Source organism: Podarcis vaucheri (assembly GCF_965113315.1).
Source record: "Podarcis vaucheri genome assembly, chromosome: 1".
In the NCBI taxonomy this organism is placed as follows: Eukaryota; Metazoa; Chordata; class Lepidosauria; order Squamata; family Lacertidae; genus Podarcis; species Podarcis vaucheri.
The window spans coordinates 32,193,103-32,212,907 of NC_138759.1; the positions used below are offsets into that span (position 1 = coordinate 32,193,103).

At 48.0% G+C, this 19,805-nt stretch overlaps 1 protein-coding gene and 1 long non-coding RNA gene across 3 annotated transcripts in view; one reads left to right on the forward strand and one right to left on the reverse strand.

Moving 5' to 3' along the window:
- The window catches only part of FLVCR2 (FLVCR choline and putative heme transporter 2), a 47,444-nt gene extending 43,326 nt beyond the window's left edge, over window positions 1–4,118 (reverse strand). The window contains exon 1 of one of the 2 annotated variants that reach the window (XM_082233439.1): window positions 3,328–4,118. In XM_082233439.1, the coding sequence (XP_082089565.1) occupies window positions 3,328–3,900 (573 nt within the window). In that variant the 5' untranslated portion in view covers window positions 3,901–4,118. The remainder of the gene's footprint in view (window positions 1–3,327) is intronic. The other variant, XM_082233440.1, reaches the window with a different exon arrangement.
- A 288-nt stretch (window positions 4,119–4,406) lies between these two features.
- On the forward strand, window positions 4,407–11,625 carry LOC309538985. Its single transcript, XR_014222578.1, has 2 exons — window positions 4,407–4,870; window positions 11,016–11,625. It is a non-coding gene; the product is annotated as an uncharacterized lncRNA (long non-coding RNA).
- Window positions 11,626–19,805: the final 8,180 nt, after the last annotated feature.

Genomic DNA, 19,805 nt, shown 5'->3' on the forward strand with positions numbered 1-19,805 from the left:
CACTTAACAATGTTACTAAGAATGGTTTAAATACATTTGAGATTTATGTTTGTCTAAAATTTTTTTTGGGAAAATCAATAAAGAAATTGGAAAAAAACAACAATAAAAATCTGGAAAACCACCTTATGTTGTTCAGAGAGCATGAAACACTGTTCTAGACTTCTGCTGTTAGCTAGCAAAGGTACAGTGGTACCTTGGTTTACAACCCACTTTTTTTGGATTACAACCCCCCCCTTTTTTTTTTTGAGGCCCCACCATAGGCGCCGACTCCATGGGGCTTGAGGGGGCTTGAGCCCCCTCAAAAAATTTTTTGGGGGGGCTCAGCCCCCCCAATAATCTCGGGCACCGCCGCCGTCCCCCGCCTCCTCCCCACCTGCTCCCTCGCCAGCCAGCCAGCCGCGCGCCCTAGCCGGAGAGCCCCGGCCGTCCCCCGCGAGAACAGGGGAATCCCCGGGGGCGGGGGCTCCTGCCTCTAGCCCCAGGTTTCCCGCATATCAGCTGTTCCGGAGCTGATAAATAGGCAGCAGCACGCTCTCCCCTATTCGCTCACGAGGGGGCGGCGCCACTTTATTTGCATATTCATGAGCTTATTTGCATATTCATGAGCTTATTTACATTTCACGAGCTTTCCCAGGCCCCCCCAATATTTTTTATAAGTCCGCGTCCCTGGGCCCCACTGGTGAAAGCGAGCCTTGGGTTAAAACTTGTTTTGGTTTACAACCGGCCCTCCGGAACGGGTTATGGTTGTAAACCAAGGTATCACTGTACTGAACTTTAGCAGAAGCACATCCCTAGGGATAGTAATGGGCTGGATGAATAAATGGAAGCTGAAACAAGATACACGCACTCCCAGTCAGGAAGGATGCAGACTCTGGAATAGGGACTCAGCCTGTTTTGGATGGGGTAGTACTCACCTTGAAGAATTAGACTTACAGTCTGGGCATCCTCCTGGGTTCTGTCTTGCACCAGGATTTGCCAGGAGCATTTATGCCTAATTTAGGCTGGTGCACCAGCTATGCACATGCCTGAGGAAGTATAGCAACACATGTCTTACATCTAGATTTACTCGCCACTGTTACTTTCCACTGGTTAGTGATTCCTTTATGCTAGCAAGCTTTTAGCCTACAAAGTAGATCACAGGCGGGGAACCTGTTTGGCTCCACAGGTCAGATCCTTATCAGGATTGGTCTCTCAAACCAAATCTGAGAGGTGGGTGGCCTGCCTGTAAATCATCTGATATCACAGCGGCATCATGTTATTTGGTGTTTTGAAGTCCCAAAGTTGGAACATCAAAGCACATCGGTAAAGGGGGGGTAGTTTTAGCAGGGGTTTTGATTCAACCCCCTTCCTGATCACAGGGGTTTCAATGCAAAGTGATTTGTTCAGGCAAACTGACCAGAATTTAACACTAACACCACCCTGCTGATAAGCTGGTGAACTAAGTGTACCATCCTGTTGCATTATCTGTGAACACCAGTTCTCTGCAGGGAACTAGTGCACACCACCAATGAAGAATTGAACACCACCACCCCTGCCCACCAGCTGACACCCACCGATCAGGGTGATGTCAGCTGATTGGCAGGGGAACTAGAACCCCAGATTGGCCAATGGCAAATAGCAATTTGGGTTTGCTCTGGAATGGATTGATGTTTGCTCCAATTTAGAGCTAAAGAGCAGGTTTTCTCTGAGAATGGAGAAAACTACTTGGACCTGTGCCTAGAAATTGTGAGTCAAGTGGAAAACCATGTGGGCCTGTCCTTTCTAGGCATGGGGCAAGCAAAAACACGGATGAGCCCTCTCAAGATCAGAAGATAATGATAATGATTTATTATTTATACTCCGCCCATCTGGCTGGGTTTCCCCAGCCACTCTGGGTGGCTTCCAACAAAATATTAAAATACAGTGGTCTTTTAAACATTAAAAGTTTCCCTAAAGAGGGCTGCCTTCAGATATCTTCTTAAAGTCTGGTAGTTGTTCTTCTCTTTGACATCTGACGGGAGGACATTCCACAGGGCAGGTGTCACTACCGAGAAGGCCCTCTGCCTGGTTCCCTGTAACTTGGCTTCTCGCAGTGAGGGAACCGCCAGAAGGCCCTCGGAGCTGGACCTCAGTGTCCAGGCAGAACGATGGGGATGGAGACGCTCCTTCATGTATACTGGACCGAGGCCACTTAGGGCTTTAAATGTCAGCACCAACACTTTGAATTGTGCTCAGAAACGTACTTGGAGCCAATGTAGATCTTTCAAGACCGGTGTTATGTGGTCTTATGTAAAGGAAAGGACCACCTCCTTTCCTCTAACCCCCCTCATCTCTTGCTCTCCGACCTTATACTATTGAACAAGATGGAAATTGTTGGTATTATTTAATTTGGTGGTCCTCAAACCATGTTTCGCCATGGACTGCTAAGAATATTGGTGGACCACTCAATGATTCTTCTATTATAGCAATTATAATGGTGCTAGATGCTGTATGATTTGTAATTGTATTTTTGATCGCTTCTTTCATTTCCATATGTTGGACAAGGTCAGTGGCGTAGCGTGGGTTGTCAGCACCCGGGGCAAGGCAAGTAATTTGCGCCCCCTAACCTGTGGATTTGCGCCCCCTAACCCTAATCCCCAGATGTTGCGCCCGGTGCGGCTGGCCCCCCTGCACCCCCCACACTACGCCACTGGACAAGGTTCAACGTACTTTGTCCCTTCTGTGTCCCCACCCACTAATTTATTTATTTTGATGGTGTTGCCATTGCAATGACATGACAACTTGCTCAATTGATCTGAAAGAGGCACCAGGACACATAGTGGCTGCTTTGGTGGCGAATGCACAATGATTAATACAAAAAAGGGCCCCCATTAAATGTGCTTTTAATGGAAGGTGTGGGTGTGACCAGAGATCCCTGTAGAGATCAAGTGAGCACTGACCACAGGGCACTTTCCCAAAGACCTTCCTTTTTATCCTGGCATTTCCTGATTGTAGATATTTGAGTTTTATTTTAGTTGTGGCTGTTGCAGCTGAACTGCTGTAGTTGAACCACTTTGAGATTCATACATTTATAAATAAAAAGCTGTATCTAAGTTTTTAAAGACACAATCTGAATTCTATAAACGTCAACCTGCAACACAACAAAGTACAATATAAGAAATACAAATGCAATACAAATGCAATTAAAAGTCAGTACAAATATTAAAAGGCAACGGATGCACCATCTCCTAGTTTCAGCCACAGATACACTATGAAGGATCTGAGTAAAGCTTGTGGGCAGCTGGTGATCTGTGGATCACAACTTGGGAACCCGTGGCTTAATGCGTACCTGGATATTTTGCCACCTACCTGGTTACCAAAGACAGCGATGGAGCAGGCACTGGAGACCTCCCGGGACCCGAACCAGACGGAAGCGATGTGGGACGGCATGCCCAGGATGAAGACTTGGGCCAGCGAGCAGACCACCTGTCCCAGGACGGTGACGGGGAAGAGGTTTGGCTTCGTGCTGCCCGTCTTCACCCAGGCGCCCACGCAGTTGAGAGCGGAGCCCACCAGGGCGATGAGGCGCAGCCCCTTCTTGTCCAGCAGCCAGGCGACCGGGAAGAGCAGCGGGATGTAGACGATCATGTAGCACATGGAGAGCCAGTCGATGGCGAAAGGGGTCACGCCGTAGAAGCGCGCGAAGACGACGCTGATGCTGCCGTACTGGATCCACTGGAAAGCGTTGCAGAACGAATAGGCGCTGAAGAGGAAGACGATTGCCCAGCGCCGCCGCGTCAGGCGCACCTCCGGCACCGACCCCGGCGCCGACCCGTTGGGCGTCTCGGCGTCCGCCGGCTCGGGCTTCGCCTCTTGCAGCAGGTCGGGCTCGGCTCGGTACCCCGTCCGCTTCTCTCCGAGCTCCGGCTCCCCGCTCACCATAGCGGCCGAGGAAGTGCGCGCTGAGCGACAAGTTCCTCCTCCGACGGCGGGACACCAGCGCGGGCTCGGGGATCCCTCGCTCTTCCCTCAGCCAGCAGCCCCGGTGCCGCCAGCGCCCCCCGCGCGCACGCCTCGCCGGACTTTCTTCCTCTTGCGCTCACCTTTCGCGGCTCATGTTGCCAGCTCAAGGTTTGCCTCCACGGCGCACGTCACCCCGCCCCGCCCACCGAGGCGCGTCAGCCAGAAACCACCCCCCCCCCGGCCCGCGTTGGAAGGAGCTACCTGGACGCCCACCACCACGCCCCTCCGGGCGCGGATTGGCTGCCTGCCCCCCGCCCCTCTGCGCTGCTTCCTGCTATTGCTATGGCAACTCTCTCCGTCCCGCGGAAAAAGCTCGGGGAGGGGCACAGAAAGTGGCGCAGGCGCAAGCCCCCCGACGGTCCCGTCCGGGAGTCCCCAGCCGGGCAGCGCCGTTAGCGTTGCGCCCTGCGCGAGAATCCCGCAGCCTCCGGGAAAGGGGGGTGGGGGTGGGCCTTCCAAGCTCTTCTCCCGCCTTCCGTTCGCACCGAGAGCGGCGGGAACCTTTTCGGCGGCCTCACGAGCTCCCGCTTCGTTTTGCTCTGAGGGCGGGAGCGCGGGAAGGACCTGCCAAAATTCTTCCGGCGGCGCGTCGACCGAGAGGAACGGGGCTCGAAAGACCGCCAGTCATCTGGTCCCAGTCCTTAGCTTGGGAAAGAGGGGGGCGACGTCCCGGTTCGCGGTCTGCCAGGCTGACCCTCACACCGACCAGGTCGGGTTTTTTTCTCAATTCGGATTGGAAAGTAAACGGGGAGGGTGCGCGCAGCCTGACTGCCGGTAAAATCGGAAGCTGAAGCGGCTTCCTAGTTCCTGGTTCGCTGCCCGAGGCAAGAGCGACTTGATAAAAAAGCGGGGAACCAACTCTCTGCCCATAGCACAACGGGGCTTGCAGGTCAGTGGCCGAAGTCCCGGGTCGCAAATGACCACCGAGAAAGCAGCAGATGTTGGGGACAGATCCAAACAGGCATATGGGGAGCTGGGGCCCAGAGAGGATGGCGCAGACTCCTGCACATCCTTCCTTCTCAATTCTTTTTTAAGTGAGAGGGTAGCTGGCTGTGCATGATAACAGATGCTCATTGCAAATATATTATCCCTTTCTAGAACAATGTAGTGCTGATTCCCAAGTTAATACATTTCGCATCAGGACTGCAGAAACAAACTCTTGTTCTTGTGGTCCGGATGGTGCTCTGACGGAAGTGAATACAGAACGAAAAAGAGCACATGCTGAGAGTATTTATTTACCTTTGACCAGGGCTGGCAAATTGTTGTCTGTTTGTTTTTTGCTGTAACATATCAAGAATGTAGAAGCATTTGTAAAGCGTGAGGAGGAGGCGGAGAAGAGAAATACTCGCTGTGAAGTGATAAACATGGCTATCTTAAAGCCCCACCCATATCCCCCACCGACCGTTAAGTCCAGAGTCTAAAATTCCCTAGTTGCACCACTGCAGTAAGTTATGCACCGAAAAGAAAGTCTATTGATACAGCTTTTCGGCAGCATAAAGCAGAACACTGTAGTGCAATGGTAGAAAGATCCTTCTGACCTCAGTTGAAGTCGGTAGCACTTGCTCTTTTTGCAAAAGCTCATTATATCATAGAACAGAGTTTCATAAAACTGAGTGAAATGCTATACAAGCACCTTCAGTTGGGGGAACAGGGCTCTGTACAAAGAGAGCAGCAGCAGCTGACAAGTCAATAACAGATTCAGCAGAGAACTGGGTCAGCTCCCACTGCAAAACATAACACTTGGCTCCTGATGCAAACAAAAGAGCGTGATCTCCCGCTCTTGTGATGAGGAGGGGGAGGAGAGGCATCCAATCCAGCTGCAGACATTTTCGGCATCTTTTACATTGTAGTCCTAAGCATATTTATTTGGAAGCAAGTGCCATTGATCTCGCTGGAACTTAATACACAATCTAGGAAATAAGGGTTGCAACCTTGTAAGCTCAAACTGAATCCAGAGAAGACGGAGGTATGGTTAGTAGGTGGTTCATCTGCCCTGATAAATTGTATTGAGTTTTCTAGAAGGGGTACATAAAAGATGAATAAGGTACATAGTCTGGGCACTTCCAGACTGTCTTTTCCCCCCTGTCAGGTGAGATTCAGTCGCATCTTGGCAAACTCTCACTGCACAATTAAAGCTGATTTGGTAGCGCTTGCAAAACAAACCCACTTCCCCAAAAGATCAGACTTATATTGAAAAGGAAATTGAACAGAAAATGCACTGGAAGGTGTGGGATAACACATCATCCAGTCTCCACACAAATAAATCAGGATAAATGCTCATTAGATAGCTGACACATAATCAAATCTCTGCAAACAAATTAGGCTGAATGCTAATTAAACAGATAATCTGGAAGCAAACTTTGTCGCTGGAGGCATAGGTTGCTTCTCTAACATAGAGTGCTATCCACTAGATTAGGCTGGACTAGGGGGACTAAGCTAGTCCTGGTTTTGGGAGGGAGGCAGCAGGGTTCCAGCATTCTGTCTGTTGCCTGGTGAAGGGAAGAATGTTGTGTGCGCAACATTCCCTCTCCTCCATCGCCCTCGCAAGCTGGCGCGTCTGGCCCTAACTGTTCCCCTATGCAACATTTCACCGCACTCCACTGAAGAGAAGCATTTGTGATTAGTAGGTAGCTGGTTCTGCAAGAAGTTAAGGATTAAAAACATATAAATTCAGAGTTGATAAGCTGGCTACGGACACTAAAAACCATTAACTAATGTCAATGGCATTAGTTTGATGCATTCTCTGTTTATAGCTCATTTATGGGCTAGAACTAATTTGGAAAGGCATTTTACTAGCTGTAATGGATAAACATCATGAGGAATAGGCTCTGCAGGTAAGAAAGGTCAATTACCTTTCCAGTATTAAACAGGCAGTTCAAACTTCATTTGGCATGCAAGCACTATAATAGCATATGAACGATTTATGAACTAGGCAGGTTTAACATGTTCTACTGTAACAAGTCTATAAAATGGTTTTGCATGCATCTTGGGTTGGTTTGCATGCATCTTGGCAGAAGGTGTTGCATCTTGGAACTGAAGTCTAGGGTAGCATAAATGCAAAATTCTAGGCCTGGTTCTTTGTGTGATTTATCTTAGAGAGATTAGACCCCTGTTTCTAGTTGTAGTTCCATGACTGGAAAATTCATTACTTAATCCCTGTTGTGTGGAATCCCTATTCCAGGGGTTGAGAACCTGCAGCCTGAAGGCGTGTGGGAGAAGCATGGAGGGAATGCAGGGAAGCCAAAATGGATAGAGTGATGGGAGGAGGTGTGGGTGAAAGCCTTCTGCAACTGTTTGATTCAGGCCTCTGGCAAGTGTTACCTGTCCCTCCCCCCCTCCCCGAAGCCCATTGGGTAGAAAGAGACTGTGTGTCAAGCGATGGCCCCACTCCCTTTTGTCTCCAGCCATCCCTATTATTGGCTTTGTTGGGATGCAAGGTTGAGTCTTATACAACAAACCCACTTTTCCCACTTTTTGCAATAAGGAAAGTGATGAGGAAATGCCCTGGAGAGTGTCTGACCTCCTCTCAAAGAAATCAGAATCTAGCCAATGTTGTGTAATCTGTCAGCAAAAAAATCAGGCAGAATGCTCAATAGTAGGTCCAGTGACCATCATAGATAGGTCAGCTTGGCCACAAACATCATTTCCTGTTTCCTGTGCTTTCACTAGTTTTTCTAAACTAGGATATTATTCAGTTTTCATGTCAGATGTTTGAACTTAAATTCACTTCTTCTGACTTTAAGGACAAATAACATACTCAAGAGCCAAGAAAACACATTGCAGGCCCCTGCAGCGCAGATTCACCTCACTCTTGACCTGTAGCTAAACCAGATGAGCCCCACACAGCTGCGCTCATACCGTTCCTTCTCCCCCTTGTGCTTTCAAGTTAAGTGGAGAGACATTTATTATTATTTTCATGCCCTAAATTGCACTGTGTTCTACACACAGGAAAGGGTCATATACCGAAGGCTTGCAACTTGAGTGCATCAGCAACACTGTGCACGTACCCAGTGTTTTCCAGCCATATACTCCAGGGCACCCTGTGCCCAGACAGATATAAAATGACAAGTGGGCATGAGGAGAGAATGCAACAAGTCAATGGCACTCTTTCTGCTCCAGAGGACTGGCACAAACAAAACTCACTTGTGCTTCCCTGGGTAGCAGACCTTTTAATCAGGATCTTCTGCGCAAGTAAACAAAATATTGCCTCTAAGGCCCACGAATGAAGAAGAAGCATGAACTTCTCCCCTCACTACCATCTCAAGGCCAAAAGGACTCCCAGCTGAGCCTGCAAGGGCATTGCCATGAGAGGGAGAAATGAGGTGAGATTGTAGATTGTGCTAGAGAATGCTTATGCAAACATATTTCCCTGTTGTCTGTGTTGGTTTCCCAGATCTTGTGAGGTTTGCTGAAGCGGTTTGGAAGAAATATTAGAATAGAGCAAGAGCATTATGAACTGTAAGCTGCTCACCCAGGCCCTCCTTTAGAATAAAGACACAAAGCGCTTGTACACTGGTACCTTGGGTTAAGTACTTAATTCGTTCCGGAGGTCCGTTCTTAAACTGAAACTTTTCTTAACTTGAAGCACCACTTTAGCTAATGGGGCCTCCTGCTGCCGCTGCACCGCCGGACCCTGATTTCTGTCCTTATCCTGAAGCAAAGTTCTTAACCTGAAGCACTATTTCTGGGTTAGCGGAGTGTGTAACCTGAAGCGTATGTAACCTGAAGCGTATGTAACCCGAGGTACCACTGTACTGGAAACTTAAGGACACTCTTCCCCAACCTGATACCCTCCAGCAGAGGCACCAGCTCCTGGGGGTTGAGTCATTTGGGCGCCCCCAATATTTGGGGTGAAGCGGTGCCCCTCATGTCCAAAAAAACAGGGTGGAGGAGGCCAAGTACAGAGGCAAGCGTGGCATGGCTTCAGTGGCTGGCTTCTCCAACCACACATTTCTTACTCCTGCTCATAGCTGTCAACTTTCAGATTTGAAAATAAGGGATCAGCAGCCTCACCTGTCCCGGGGACAGTCTCCGGGATATCTAACAATCCAGGATAGCAGTGGGAAACGGCGCTGGAATAAGGGAATTTCCCGCAAAAAAAAGGGAAGGTTGACAGCTATGCTCCTGCTGCAGTAGGGAATGTCCTAGAAGTAACTTATACCTGACAGTAGTTTCAGCTCAAAGGAATTAGATCACTGTTTGTTCAGAAAAATATAGAGCAATGTTCAGAAGGAGATAAGGCAAATCCTGGCATTATGTGTGATACACACACCCTGAAAGAACATGAGAGGCAGGGCTTTTTTTAAGCCAGAACTCTGCAAAACTCAATTCCGGCACCTCTCAGGTGGGCACTATTGCCATTATAAGAAAACAAGGGATGTGTTCATGGCAAGTTCCAGCACCTCTTTTTCTAGAAAAACAGCACTGGTGAACAGTGATATAAATTCCTTACAAACTTTGAAAGAAGGTGATTGATGGGAGTGTTCCTGACTTTGTTCACATCTGGCCAGGTTAAAAATAGGATGCATGCCCCATTAAATGAAAACAACTTATATACACATGCTGATGAGCCAAGCAGCAGCCCAGAGTACAAACTCTGAGCCAAGTGGCAGAATGTGATGGAGCAGGGGTAAAGGTTGTGAACCATTCGTGAGGTGGTCACTCTATTCCCCTGCATATAATTAAGAGTGCATACTCAAGATAAGAACATAAACATTGCCTTACTAGATCAGGTCAAGGTCCATCCTGCATTCTGCCGCCAACAGCGGCCAACCTTAGGAAAGCACACATATGTGAATATTACAGATAGGTAGCCGTGTTGGTCTGCCATAGTCAAAATAAAAAAAAATTCCTTCCAGTAGCACCTTAAAGACCAACTAAGTTAGTTCTTGGTATGAGCTTTCGTGTGCATGCACACCAAAGCTCATACCAAGAACTAACTTAGTTGGTCTTTAAGGTGCTACTGGAAGGATTTTTTTTTATTTTGAATATGGGAATATGACAACCATCTTCTTTGGCCCCACTTTCTGGAAGCGGGAGGTTTACTGCTTCCAGACATGGAGGGTTCATTCTAAGTCACTGCTGCAGTGTTCATTCATCTAGTCAACCCTATTTCCAAAGACATCTAAGCTGGCAGCCTTCATCACCATCTCATGGCATTAAATTATGCAAAGACTACCAAATTTGAGGGACACGGGTGGCGCTGTGGGTTAAATCACAGAGCCTAGGACTTGCCGATCAGGAGGTTGGCAGTTCGAATCCCCTCAATGGGGTGAGCTCCCATTGCTCGGTCCCTGCTCCTGCCAACCTAGCAGTTCGAAAGCATGTCAAAGCGCAAGTAGATAAATAGGTACCGCTCCGGCGAGAAGGTAAACGGCATTTCCGTGCGCTGGAAGCAGCTTAGTCATGCTGGCCACATGACCCGGAAACTGTACGCCGGCTCCCTCGGCCAACAGAGCGAGATGAGCACCGCAACCCCAGAGTCGGCCACGACTGGACCTAATGGTCAGGGGTCCCTTTATCCACCAAATTTGAAGGCTCTAAAAGGACTTCAGACAAATTCATGGGGGTGAGGGAGGCTATCAGTGGCTGCTAGCTATGATGGCTATGTGCAAGGACTTCCACTTCCACAACAGGGCTTTCCTGCCTCTCCCTCCTCTCTCTCACACAATTTCCTGGAGGTGGGGTTTCAGGAGAACCCATGGATCGGTGCATAGCAAGACAACAGAGGGGGTTGGTCATTCCTTCATGGAAGCCCAAATGCTTGCCTTGATGGAGCAATCATCCTTGCATGACATTGCATTCTTCTCAACACCTCTGAATCCTAGTAGCTTGGAGTCACACCTAATTGGCCACTGTGAGAATAGGATGCTAGGCTAGAAGGGCCTGGGGCCTAAACTCAGCAGCAGAATCTTCTTATGTTCTTATATTGGTACATTCACTATGCGTTGTATGTGCTTCCTTTTTCCTGTCCTGAACCTACTGCCAATCAGTTTCACTGAATCACAGTTTGGCCCCCTTCCCCTATTGCATAGCTCCTGCACAACAAGAAGAAATTGAGGGGACAGCCCTGTTCCTGAAGATGCCATGATGAGGAAAGCTGTACCCATGGAAGGCAAAGGAACTCAGGAAGACCTAGCAACTCTCTACTTGAAGGACCAAGAGAAAATTCTAAACACCATTGGGGGCAGCTATGCAAATATTAAGAATAAGGGGGAAATTACGGTTCTAAGGCAAAGAGGACATGATCTGAGCTTCTTGTGGTGATGGAATGTGTTGGAAATTCCAAGGGAGTTCAGTGGAAGGAAAAGGCCAGAGGTGGGAGTAGGCTGGGAAGCAGCAAAATGTGGTTTAAGTCCAACAAGCCACATATTGTAAAACAAGAAATTCTTTGCAGCTGAGGAGTAGGGATTTTTGAAGATAACTGAGATGAAGGATTCGCTTTAGTGCTGCTCTCTTTTTTTTTCTAGACCACAAGTATCACAGAAACCTGATTGATTGCCTTCCAGCCTTTTGCGATTATGTCATTTTGTTCTTCAGCACTGGTTCTTCAAATATTCTGACAGATTCTTACAAAACTTTCACTAATAGGGTATGTAGAAGGAGTTGGTGGTGGTGTAGAAGGTAATTAATAATTGTAATAATTTCATCTGCATTATTTTACTACATGGTTGTTATATTGAGAGCTGCCTTGAGAGTTTAGAAATGGGATGCCATAAAGGTGGATAAATCTATTGTGTTTCAGACCAATAAAATATTTAGAGGGTTAGAATTATCTGTCTGCTTTTACTACTTCGAATCTGATTTGTCTTTCTGTTTTCTACCTCAGGTCAGGCTGCCTAGTGCAGAAACATTCTGTAAAGGTGAGGAAACCCAGTGGTCAGTCATTATGAAGAAATGAGTCAAAACATTGGGATTCTTTATGGGGAGGACAATGGGGAGAGCTAGGAGGAGATCAGCAGAGACTCCTCTTCCATTACAGCTGCCAGGATTAGGGAAATTCTCTCGTACACTTGAAAGCAGGTATATAAGCAGGGCTGACCCAAGACATTTTGCTGCCCGAGGTGAAGGACAAGATGATTATTGCCCCACATTCCGTGTACAGAAGTCAGCTAGACTTGCAGTTGGGTTTCACTTCCACACTTGTGACATCCTGCACCAGACATGAGGGCAGCAGGGAGTGCAGGGCAACCCACAGCTCTCTCCTGCAACACCTTGCCTCTGTGCCCCCCTGTGGCCTGACTCTACCCAATGGTAGGGCCAGCCCTACTCAAAAAGAATAAAGGGAAAATCCCATATGATCTAGCTGCCTAAAGTGGCTTTATGTCCATGTTTTAGGAGGTGGATAATCAGGCTATTTACTAATCACTTATCTTAACTACTCATTAATACATTTTCATCCTGCTGTTGTATTTGCAGTTTTGTACACCCACTAGGCTGAGCTGGCATTCTAATTTGCATGATGGAGGAAGGACCAAAAGCTCATCTCCCCGTACACATATGTGAGATGGGTCTTCTGCATATCTGGGATTATCTGATTCCTCCCCCTTTTTTTGGGTGAGGTCCTTATTTATAATGAAATTGAAACTTAAAGCAAATGTCACAAATGAAAATCATGTGATTGCAAAGTTGGACGTGTCAGCAAGTGAAGAGGTTCAGCACTGACCTTTGAGGTGTAACCAGAATTAGTCATCATCAGATTATCATAGTCTGCATTAACACAAGTAACCATTATCTAAATGGATTGTGTTGAATCAGAAATGCACATTTACTTTGGAGTGAACTCCACTGAACTCGGTGAGACTTGATTCTAAGTTAAGGTGTACTTACAGTGTAGGATTCCATTGTTTAAAAGTTCAGCACTCTAGTTGTTAATGCTGCAGTTTTCCTTAGGGCCAATAGATGTCAGCATTTGCAACAAATGCTGCATTTTGTACTATGCTTACTTGAAAGCTGGTCATCCTGGAATCAGGGGAACTTATTCTCTAGTCTAGAGAACGTGGTTAGGATAAGATCCTAAACTGTGCTTTTCTTCTGTGTTTGAAAGGGATAATGCTACCCTTGACTGCAAACGCCTGTAATTTGCTTATTGGTTGAGGCCAGGTTGGTCATCTCTCAAATATGGAAAAACTCATATTTGGTTATGCTGGACAAATGATACGCTAAAGCATTGTTTATTACCATCTGAGAAAAACCAAGACACTATTTAAAACTTTAAAGAGCCATGCAGTAGGGTCTTCCTCTAGTCCTCCTCAACTTCTTCCTCCAACTGTTGACACAGATTCCAAATTTTCTCCTCCAGCAGGTAAATTAACCTCCTTTTTGTACCTAGTTTTGCTCCTTCTTTACATTTCCTCTACCTTTATTCTCACACTGACCAGTCTCCTGGGTTTTGCAGCTTGTTGTATGCTTGCTTGCTTTACTCCATTGACTTGAAGTTCAAATCCATCTGATCTCCCGATACTTGGCCTCCTGGCATTACACAATGACATGGCAACAGCCTCTTCGTTCAGTATGAGCATTGCTTACTATACAAGACCTCGCATTACGAATTCTGAATACCAGTTGCTGGCAGCTGCCGGAGGGGAGAGGGTTGTTGCGCTCAAGTCCTGCTTGCAGGTTTCGCACAGGCCTCTGGCTGGCCACTTCAAGGATGCTGGACTAAATGGCCGTAGTCCTGATCCAGGATGTTCTTCTTAAATTCTTAATTCTGATCTCTGGCTTCTAATCCCACAAGGAATACTTGCCTCAGAATAGGGGGAGGGGCCATCACTAATAGTGGTGTAAATTAAAAGACGCCTGCTCCTTGGGAGAAAAGCAATGACAAACCTACACAGCATCTTAAAAAGCAGAGACATCACCTTGCCAACAAAGGTCCGTATAGTTAAAGCTATGGTTTTCCCAGTAGTGATGTATGGAAGTGAGAGCTGGACCATATAGAAGGCTGATCGCCAGAGAATTGATGCTTTTGAATTATGGTGCTGGAGAAGACTCTTGAGAGTCCCATGGACTGCAAGAAGATCAAACTTATCCATTCTTAAGGAAATCAGCCTTGAGTGCTCACTGGAAGGACAGATCGTGAAGCTGAGGCTCCAATACTTTGGCCACCTCATGAGAAGAGAAGACTCCCTGGAAAAGACCCTGATGTTGGGAAAGATGGAGGGCACAAGGAGAGGAGGACGACAGAGGACAAGATGGTTGGATAGTGTTCTCGAAGCTACCAGCATGAGTTTGACCAAACTGCGGGAGGCAGTGGAAGACAGGAGTGCCTGGCGTGCTCTGGTCCTTGGGGTCACGAAGAGTTGGACACGACTAAATGACTAAACAACAACAACACATACTTTCAGTGTAAGAGGTTCCAGATTCAAACCTTACATTGCTTGGAGGCTACAGTGGTATATTATTTTTTATATATAAATACGATACATTACGATAATCTTTATTGTCATTGCCCCATACAGAACAACAAAATTGAACAAATCTACATCAGACATTGAAAAACCAACAAGCCTGCTATCCCAGCTATCCCAGCCTGTTTAGCCCCCTAAAAACTCTGATACCCCATAATTAAATTCAATATACTCCCATAGAGACTACTTTACACTGCGTTTAAAACCAAAATCACATTTGAATAGAAACTGCTTCTCAGGTGGCTAGTCCTAGTCTTTATAACCCTGTACCTTCTTCCAGAAGGCAGAAGCTGAAAGAGATAATTTCCGGGGTGCGTATTGTCTCTGCAGCCTTCTTACGGCACCTGGAAGCATAGATTTGAAAAAAGCAAAGAAACAAACTTCAGGTAGGACTGAGAAAGACTCCTGTCTGAAATCCTAGCGAGTCACCGGCTGTCAGTCAATATATACAATACTTTGCTAGATGGACCAAATTAGGCAGCTTCCTAATATGCCCATCTGAAGTGTCTTTTTAAAAAATTATTTTTAGGCATGACTTCCCACTAGTAGTTTTTGTATGAGTGCCTTATAGTTCCCCTCCCTCTACTATAAATGGGTATTTCAAAGGTCCAAGGGACATTTCATGGGGCTTTCCATCCCCACTTGCCCCCATGATTCTCGGCAGATGTGGGGAATACTGTATATTTTAGCTAGGGGCCACATTCCCTTCTGGGCAATGTTCTAGGGGCCACATGCCAGGGGTGAGTGGGGCCAGAGCCTCAAGAGGGCAGAGCAATGAATGCAAATTTTACCTTTGTACAGTAGGCTAGTCAATGTCTACACACCCCTCTCTGTTCCCCTTCGAAGGGAGCAAGAGGACCGATCAGAGTTCAAGGACGAAATAGGGGGGAAAGCACTGGAGGGGTGTGTGCAAAGCAAATTTGGTAGGCGGTGCAGCTGGGAAGGGGCCGTGGCCTGGAGAGAGTCTTTGAGGGCCAGTTAGAGAGCCTTAGAGAGATCCACCTCTGCTTTTCATATCTACGACACAGGTGGCGCTGTGGGTAAAACCTCAGTGCCTAGGACTTGCTGATCGTAAGGTCGGCGGTTCGAATCCCCGCAACGGGGTGAGCTCCCGCCGTTCGGTCCCAGCTCCTGCCCACCTAGCAGTTCGAAAGCACCCCTAAGTGCAAGTAGATAAATAGGGACCGCTTACGCTTACTTAGCGGGAAGGTAAATGGCGTTTCCGTGCACGGCGCTGGTGCTGGCTCGCCAGTGCAGCTTTGTCACGCTGGCCATGTGACCCGGAAGTGTCTTCGGACAGCGCCGACTCCCGGCCTCTAGAGCGAGATGAGCGCGCAAACCCTAGAGTCGGTCACGACTGGCCCGTACGGGCAGGGGTACCTTTACCTTTTTATGCAAGGCAAATGAGAGATCACTGGGTTGGGTGTGGAGTGAAAACCCTGGTGATAGGAGCTTTTTGTTGTTGTTGTTTAGTCGTTTAGTCGTGTCCGACTCTTTGTGACCCCATGGACCAGAGTACGCCAGGCACTTCTGTCCTCCACTGCCTCCCGCAGTTTGATCAAACTCATGCCCAAAGTTGCCATTTTTGTATTCCGTATGGGAATTATGGCAACCCAAGCACAGTTTTTTATGCAACAATAGTATTTGCTCCACAGCAGGAGAACAATATGTTCTCTGTTTATCAAAGCTTCTCACACAAGACCCTTTCTGGACAAAAAGACACAGTGTGGATGTTATTCTACTGAAGAATGTTGCAGCTGAGAATTACCACAGCCTCAAATCCTCCTCAGATCAGAAAAATCACTGGGAAAACTAGTAAAATAGGGAATGGGAGCAGCTGCTTAAGGCACACAAGCAGGCATCAGGAATTTTGCAGGCTTCTCACTTTCTCCCCCACCTTCCCTAACATGGGCATAGGGGGGGGCAGGGAGTGGCAGCCGCCCCCCATCAAGTTAAACAATAGAAGTGCTTAACTAAGTGACCAATCATGACGGTTCTGCCCCCACAACAAAGTCCTGCCTCCCCCCAACAAAAATGATGTCTACACCCATTTTCCCTAACACAAGTTTTAACTAGTATTTATCAGGCCCAATTTTCTCAATGGAAGCTGTCTTTAATGTGCAGAGATGCAGCCTCAAGTTCTCCACTGCAGCTATATGAAGGACTGGACAGTAGCTCCCATCAGAGGGGGGAAAGGTTCAGTCCTAGAGGTAACAGGAAATACTTCAACTTTGGTGTTTTTATGTAATTATTTCAAAAGACAGAACAGATTATGCCTGGTGTTACGGAAAATCTGGGTGCGTATCTACCCTGCCACCCAGCCAATCGGACCAAGTCCGTGGATTCTAGCGGAAGAAAAGGAAGCTCAGCCGGACGCAGGAGCAAAATGCGAAGATCCAAGTTTATTGCGCAACAGGTTCAAGACGAGATTGAACCCCGAGAATGGGGCGACATAAACTTTTAAAAGTTCCCACCAAGTCCCATAACACAGTGCGAGAAACGTCATGAATACATTATGGGAAGGTTGGATTTCATGGGTTACATCATGAATACATTACACACGTCATGAATATGTCAGAGAAAAGGTGGGGTTAGACTAATTTACATTTGAGGAAAGGGAGGGGGAATATGCAGAGCGAGGGTCATACACAAATATACATTTCATGAGTACCGGTGGCGGTGAGACAATGGGTTACTGATATGCACTGTCTGCCACCTGGTATTGCCCGGGGGACGGGCTGGGCAGAGCGATCTGACAGGATTAAGGAGTTCCTGTGTACGTGACTTGCCGTCTCGAGGATTATGGAGTCGGCCAACATCATGGAGTCCTGGGGAAACTGAGTCGAATGACACCAAGAGCAAGAAAATTGGAGCTGCGGTTGATTTTATATGAATTTTTGAAAGGTTCTGATGACTTTCAGTCCGTTCCGTAGCCTAGATCAAAAGCGGAAGCAGAATGTATCCATTCTTGCAGAAATGGATACATTGTAACAAGGGTTTGACAGTTTTACGAGGTCGGGAGTTTCGGTTCTATTGTTCTCGCCATGGGGGGCCGTCAGCAGCTCGTCAGGAGGTTAAATGAGGCGTGCAAGAGCTCCCTGAGCTAGCTCCTGCAGGACGAATGCATGGCTGTGATTGGCCAAAGCGCGGCCATAGGAATAAGCGGAGAAGGGAAACACTCGGTCTACTCATTCTAAGTATGGAGCGCAGATAGGCATAGGAAAGGATAGGGAATATATATATACTCGAGCTTATTTCGCTCGGGAAAAGGTCTGGGAAACATGTGGTGCTTGTGCAACGGTGAAGGGGGTTCGAGGGTGGGTGTGCGGTGGTACCCTTGAGGTCATCGCCTCGGACCGCCAAAAGGAAGGGAGGAAATAGGCACCCCCCCCCTCAGTCCGTATCAGTCCCCCATTCGGAGATAGATTTGCATTAAAGTTCTGTAAGAACTTGCAAATCCTTTCTCCGCACCATTTGAGCACTAAATTTCGGTGATCTCATATTCACCTTCTCCCAAATGTCTCATCTGTACATAGTCTGGGAAAGTGGGAGCATGTCGGGAGCGGGAATAGGCTCGAAGAGGAAAGGAGCTAGCAGAAGCAGAATGACGGAGGAGAGAGCAGCAAGGGGTAATGCAATGCATAGTACAACATAGGATAGAGACACAGAGGAAAACAGTTAAAATGATGAACAACACGACTTTCAATAGTTGTCTGAGCCATCCCAGCTTGGGCAACCATCCCCATAAGTCTACGTCGGATAGCCCCTCATGCTGGATGTCGTGGAGTTTCCCTGCTAGTTCATGAATGTTATTTAAATGTCCAGTTATATTTAAGGTCTGGTCAGTCACGTATGTACAGCACTCTGTGCCTATTAATGCACAGGTACCTCCTTGACTGGACAAGAGGAAGTCTGTCGCGATCCTCGTCTGTAGGCTCAATTGTCTTACCTCGGATAGTTCCGACATTAGAGAGTCTGTGATCTGAGTCGCCTCCTGCATGAACTTAAGGAGGATGTCGGTGAGTCGGAGAATATCCACGTGGTTTGAACCGGCACCGTAGGCGGGGAAGAGTGCTCGGCCTACGGTCTCTCCATTTGCAGCAACGTCTGACAGGTCTGACAGCTCCTTTTGCTCCCTTTTGTTCCGTTGTCTTCCGGGCGGTAGGTGTGGTAATATTCTAATTCCGGGAACGATGTAGCCGATGAAGCAGGATCCGGACATGTGTGGGCTCACCCATGTATAGGCGCGGTGCCCACACACCCAGAATAGGCCGCTGAGGTAAGATTCCATTCGGCCTGAAGCAAAGGTTTGTAGTAGCTTGGTGTCTGCGGGTTGTGGCTTCCAGTCCAAGGGATGTCCAACCGCAGTGGCCCAGGCAACAGTAAGATTAGGAAAAGTTCGGGAGTCCCTTGTGTTAGAGACAGTGACCAGTCCAGTTGGTAGGATTTCCAGAGTGTTGGTGCATGTACTGGATCCGATGAAGGTTCCTTCCCCTGAGAAGCTGCGGCAAAGGGGTCCCTTCGTAGGGCCGGTGAGGTAGAGGTATTGATGTGTTAAGTTGAGTGCGGTCAGGTTCCAGGAGGTAACATTTCCGGAACGGAACTGTTCTAGGGTCACTGGTACAGGGACCAGTGGGAGGCTCTGTTGGAGATGGCTGGGTGCGTGAGCGCAAATCCAGCAGTCCGGGTAGGGTGACTCCTTCGCCACCTGGCTGAGAAGCTTAATATAGGAGTTTTGCTCCCAGGATGACAGGAGGTCTTCTCCCGGGAGTGCCGGGTCGGTGCCGAATTGTCGGGGTGCTGTGCCAACCGGATGGAGGGGGTCGGTGGTGTTCAGTAGTCGCCTATCCCTGGCGATACCGCCGCATCGCAGGGGTCCGACGTGGTCCCATGAGGGGGAGCGCGAGGGGTGTAAAGAATGGTGCCACCCTTCGAGATATTCAGCCCCTCTCCACTCATGAGTGACCCCTAAGTCCCATAGGCAGCAGAACCGTCGTAGGCAGAGTCCTTGGAGTTGGGGCTTCCGGGTTTCTGGGGTGGAGCGGAGGCACTGGAAGCCGAAAATCAAGTTTCCAGAGGGGTGGCTTGATTCCGTATAAGCGTGAGTAGCCCCTCCTGTCTCGACTTCGGTCCAGTTTGGGGTTTGCGAGACCTCCCCGTTCTCGTAAAGAAGGTAAGTCCCATTTCTGCAGGTCAGCCGGTAAGAGGAGTGGTCAAGAGTGAGAGTCGCAGAGCCGATACGATGTAAATCCTTGTTTCGAATGAAAAGTTCCCAATATTCGTTTTCGGCGAGTTGGGGAACTAGGGAATGGCGCAGCAAGGTCCGGGACTCGGGAAGGCAGAAATCAAAGTCCCCCATTCGATCAGGGTTAGACCTTCCCGTCTCGACCTCATGATAGTCCAAGAAGTGGTAGT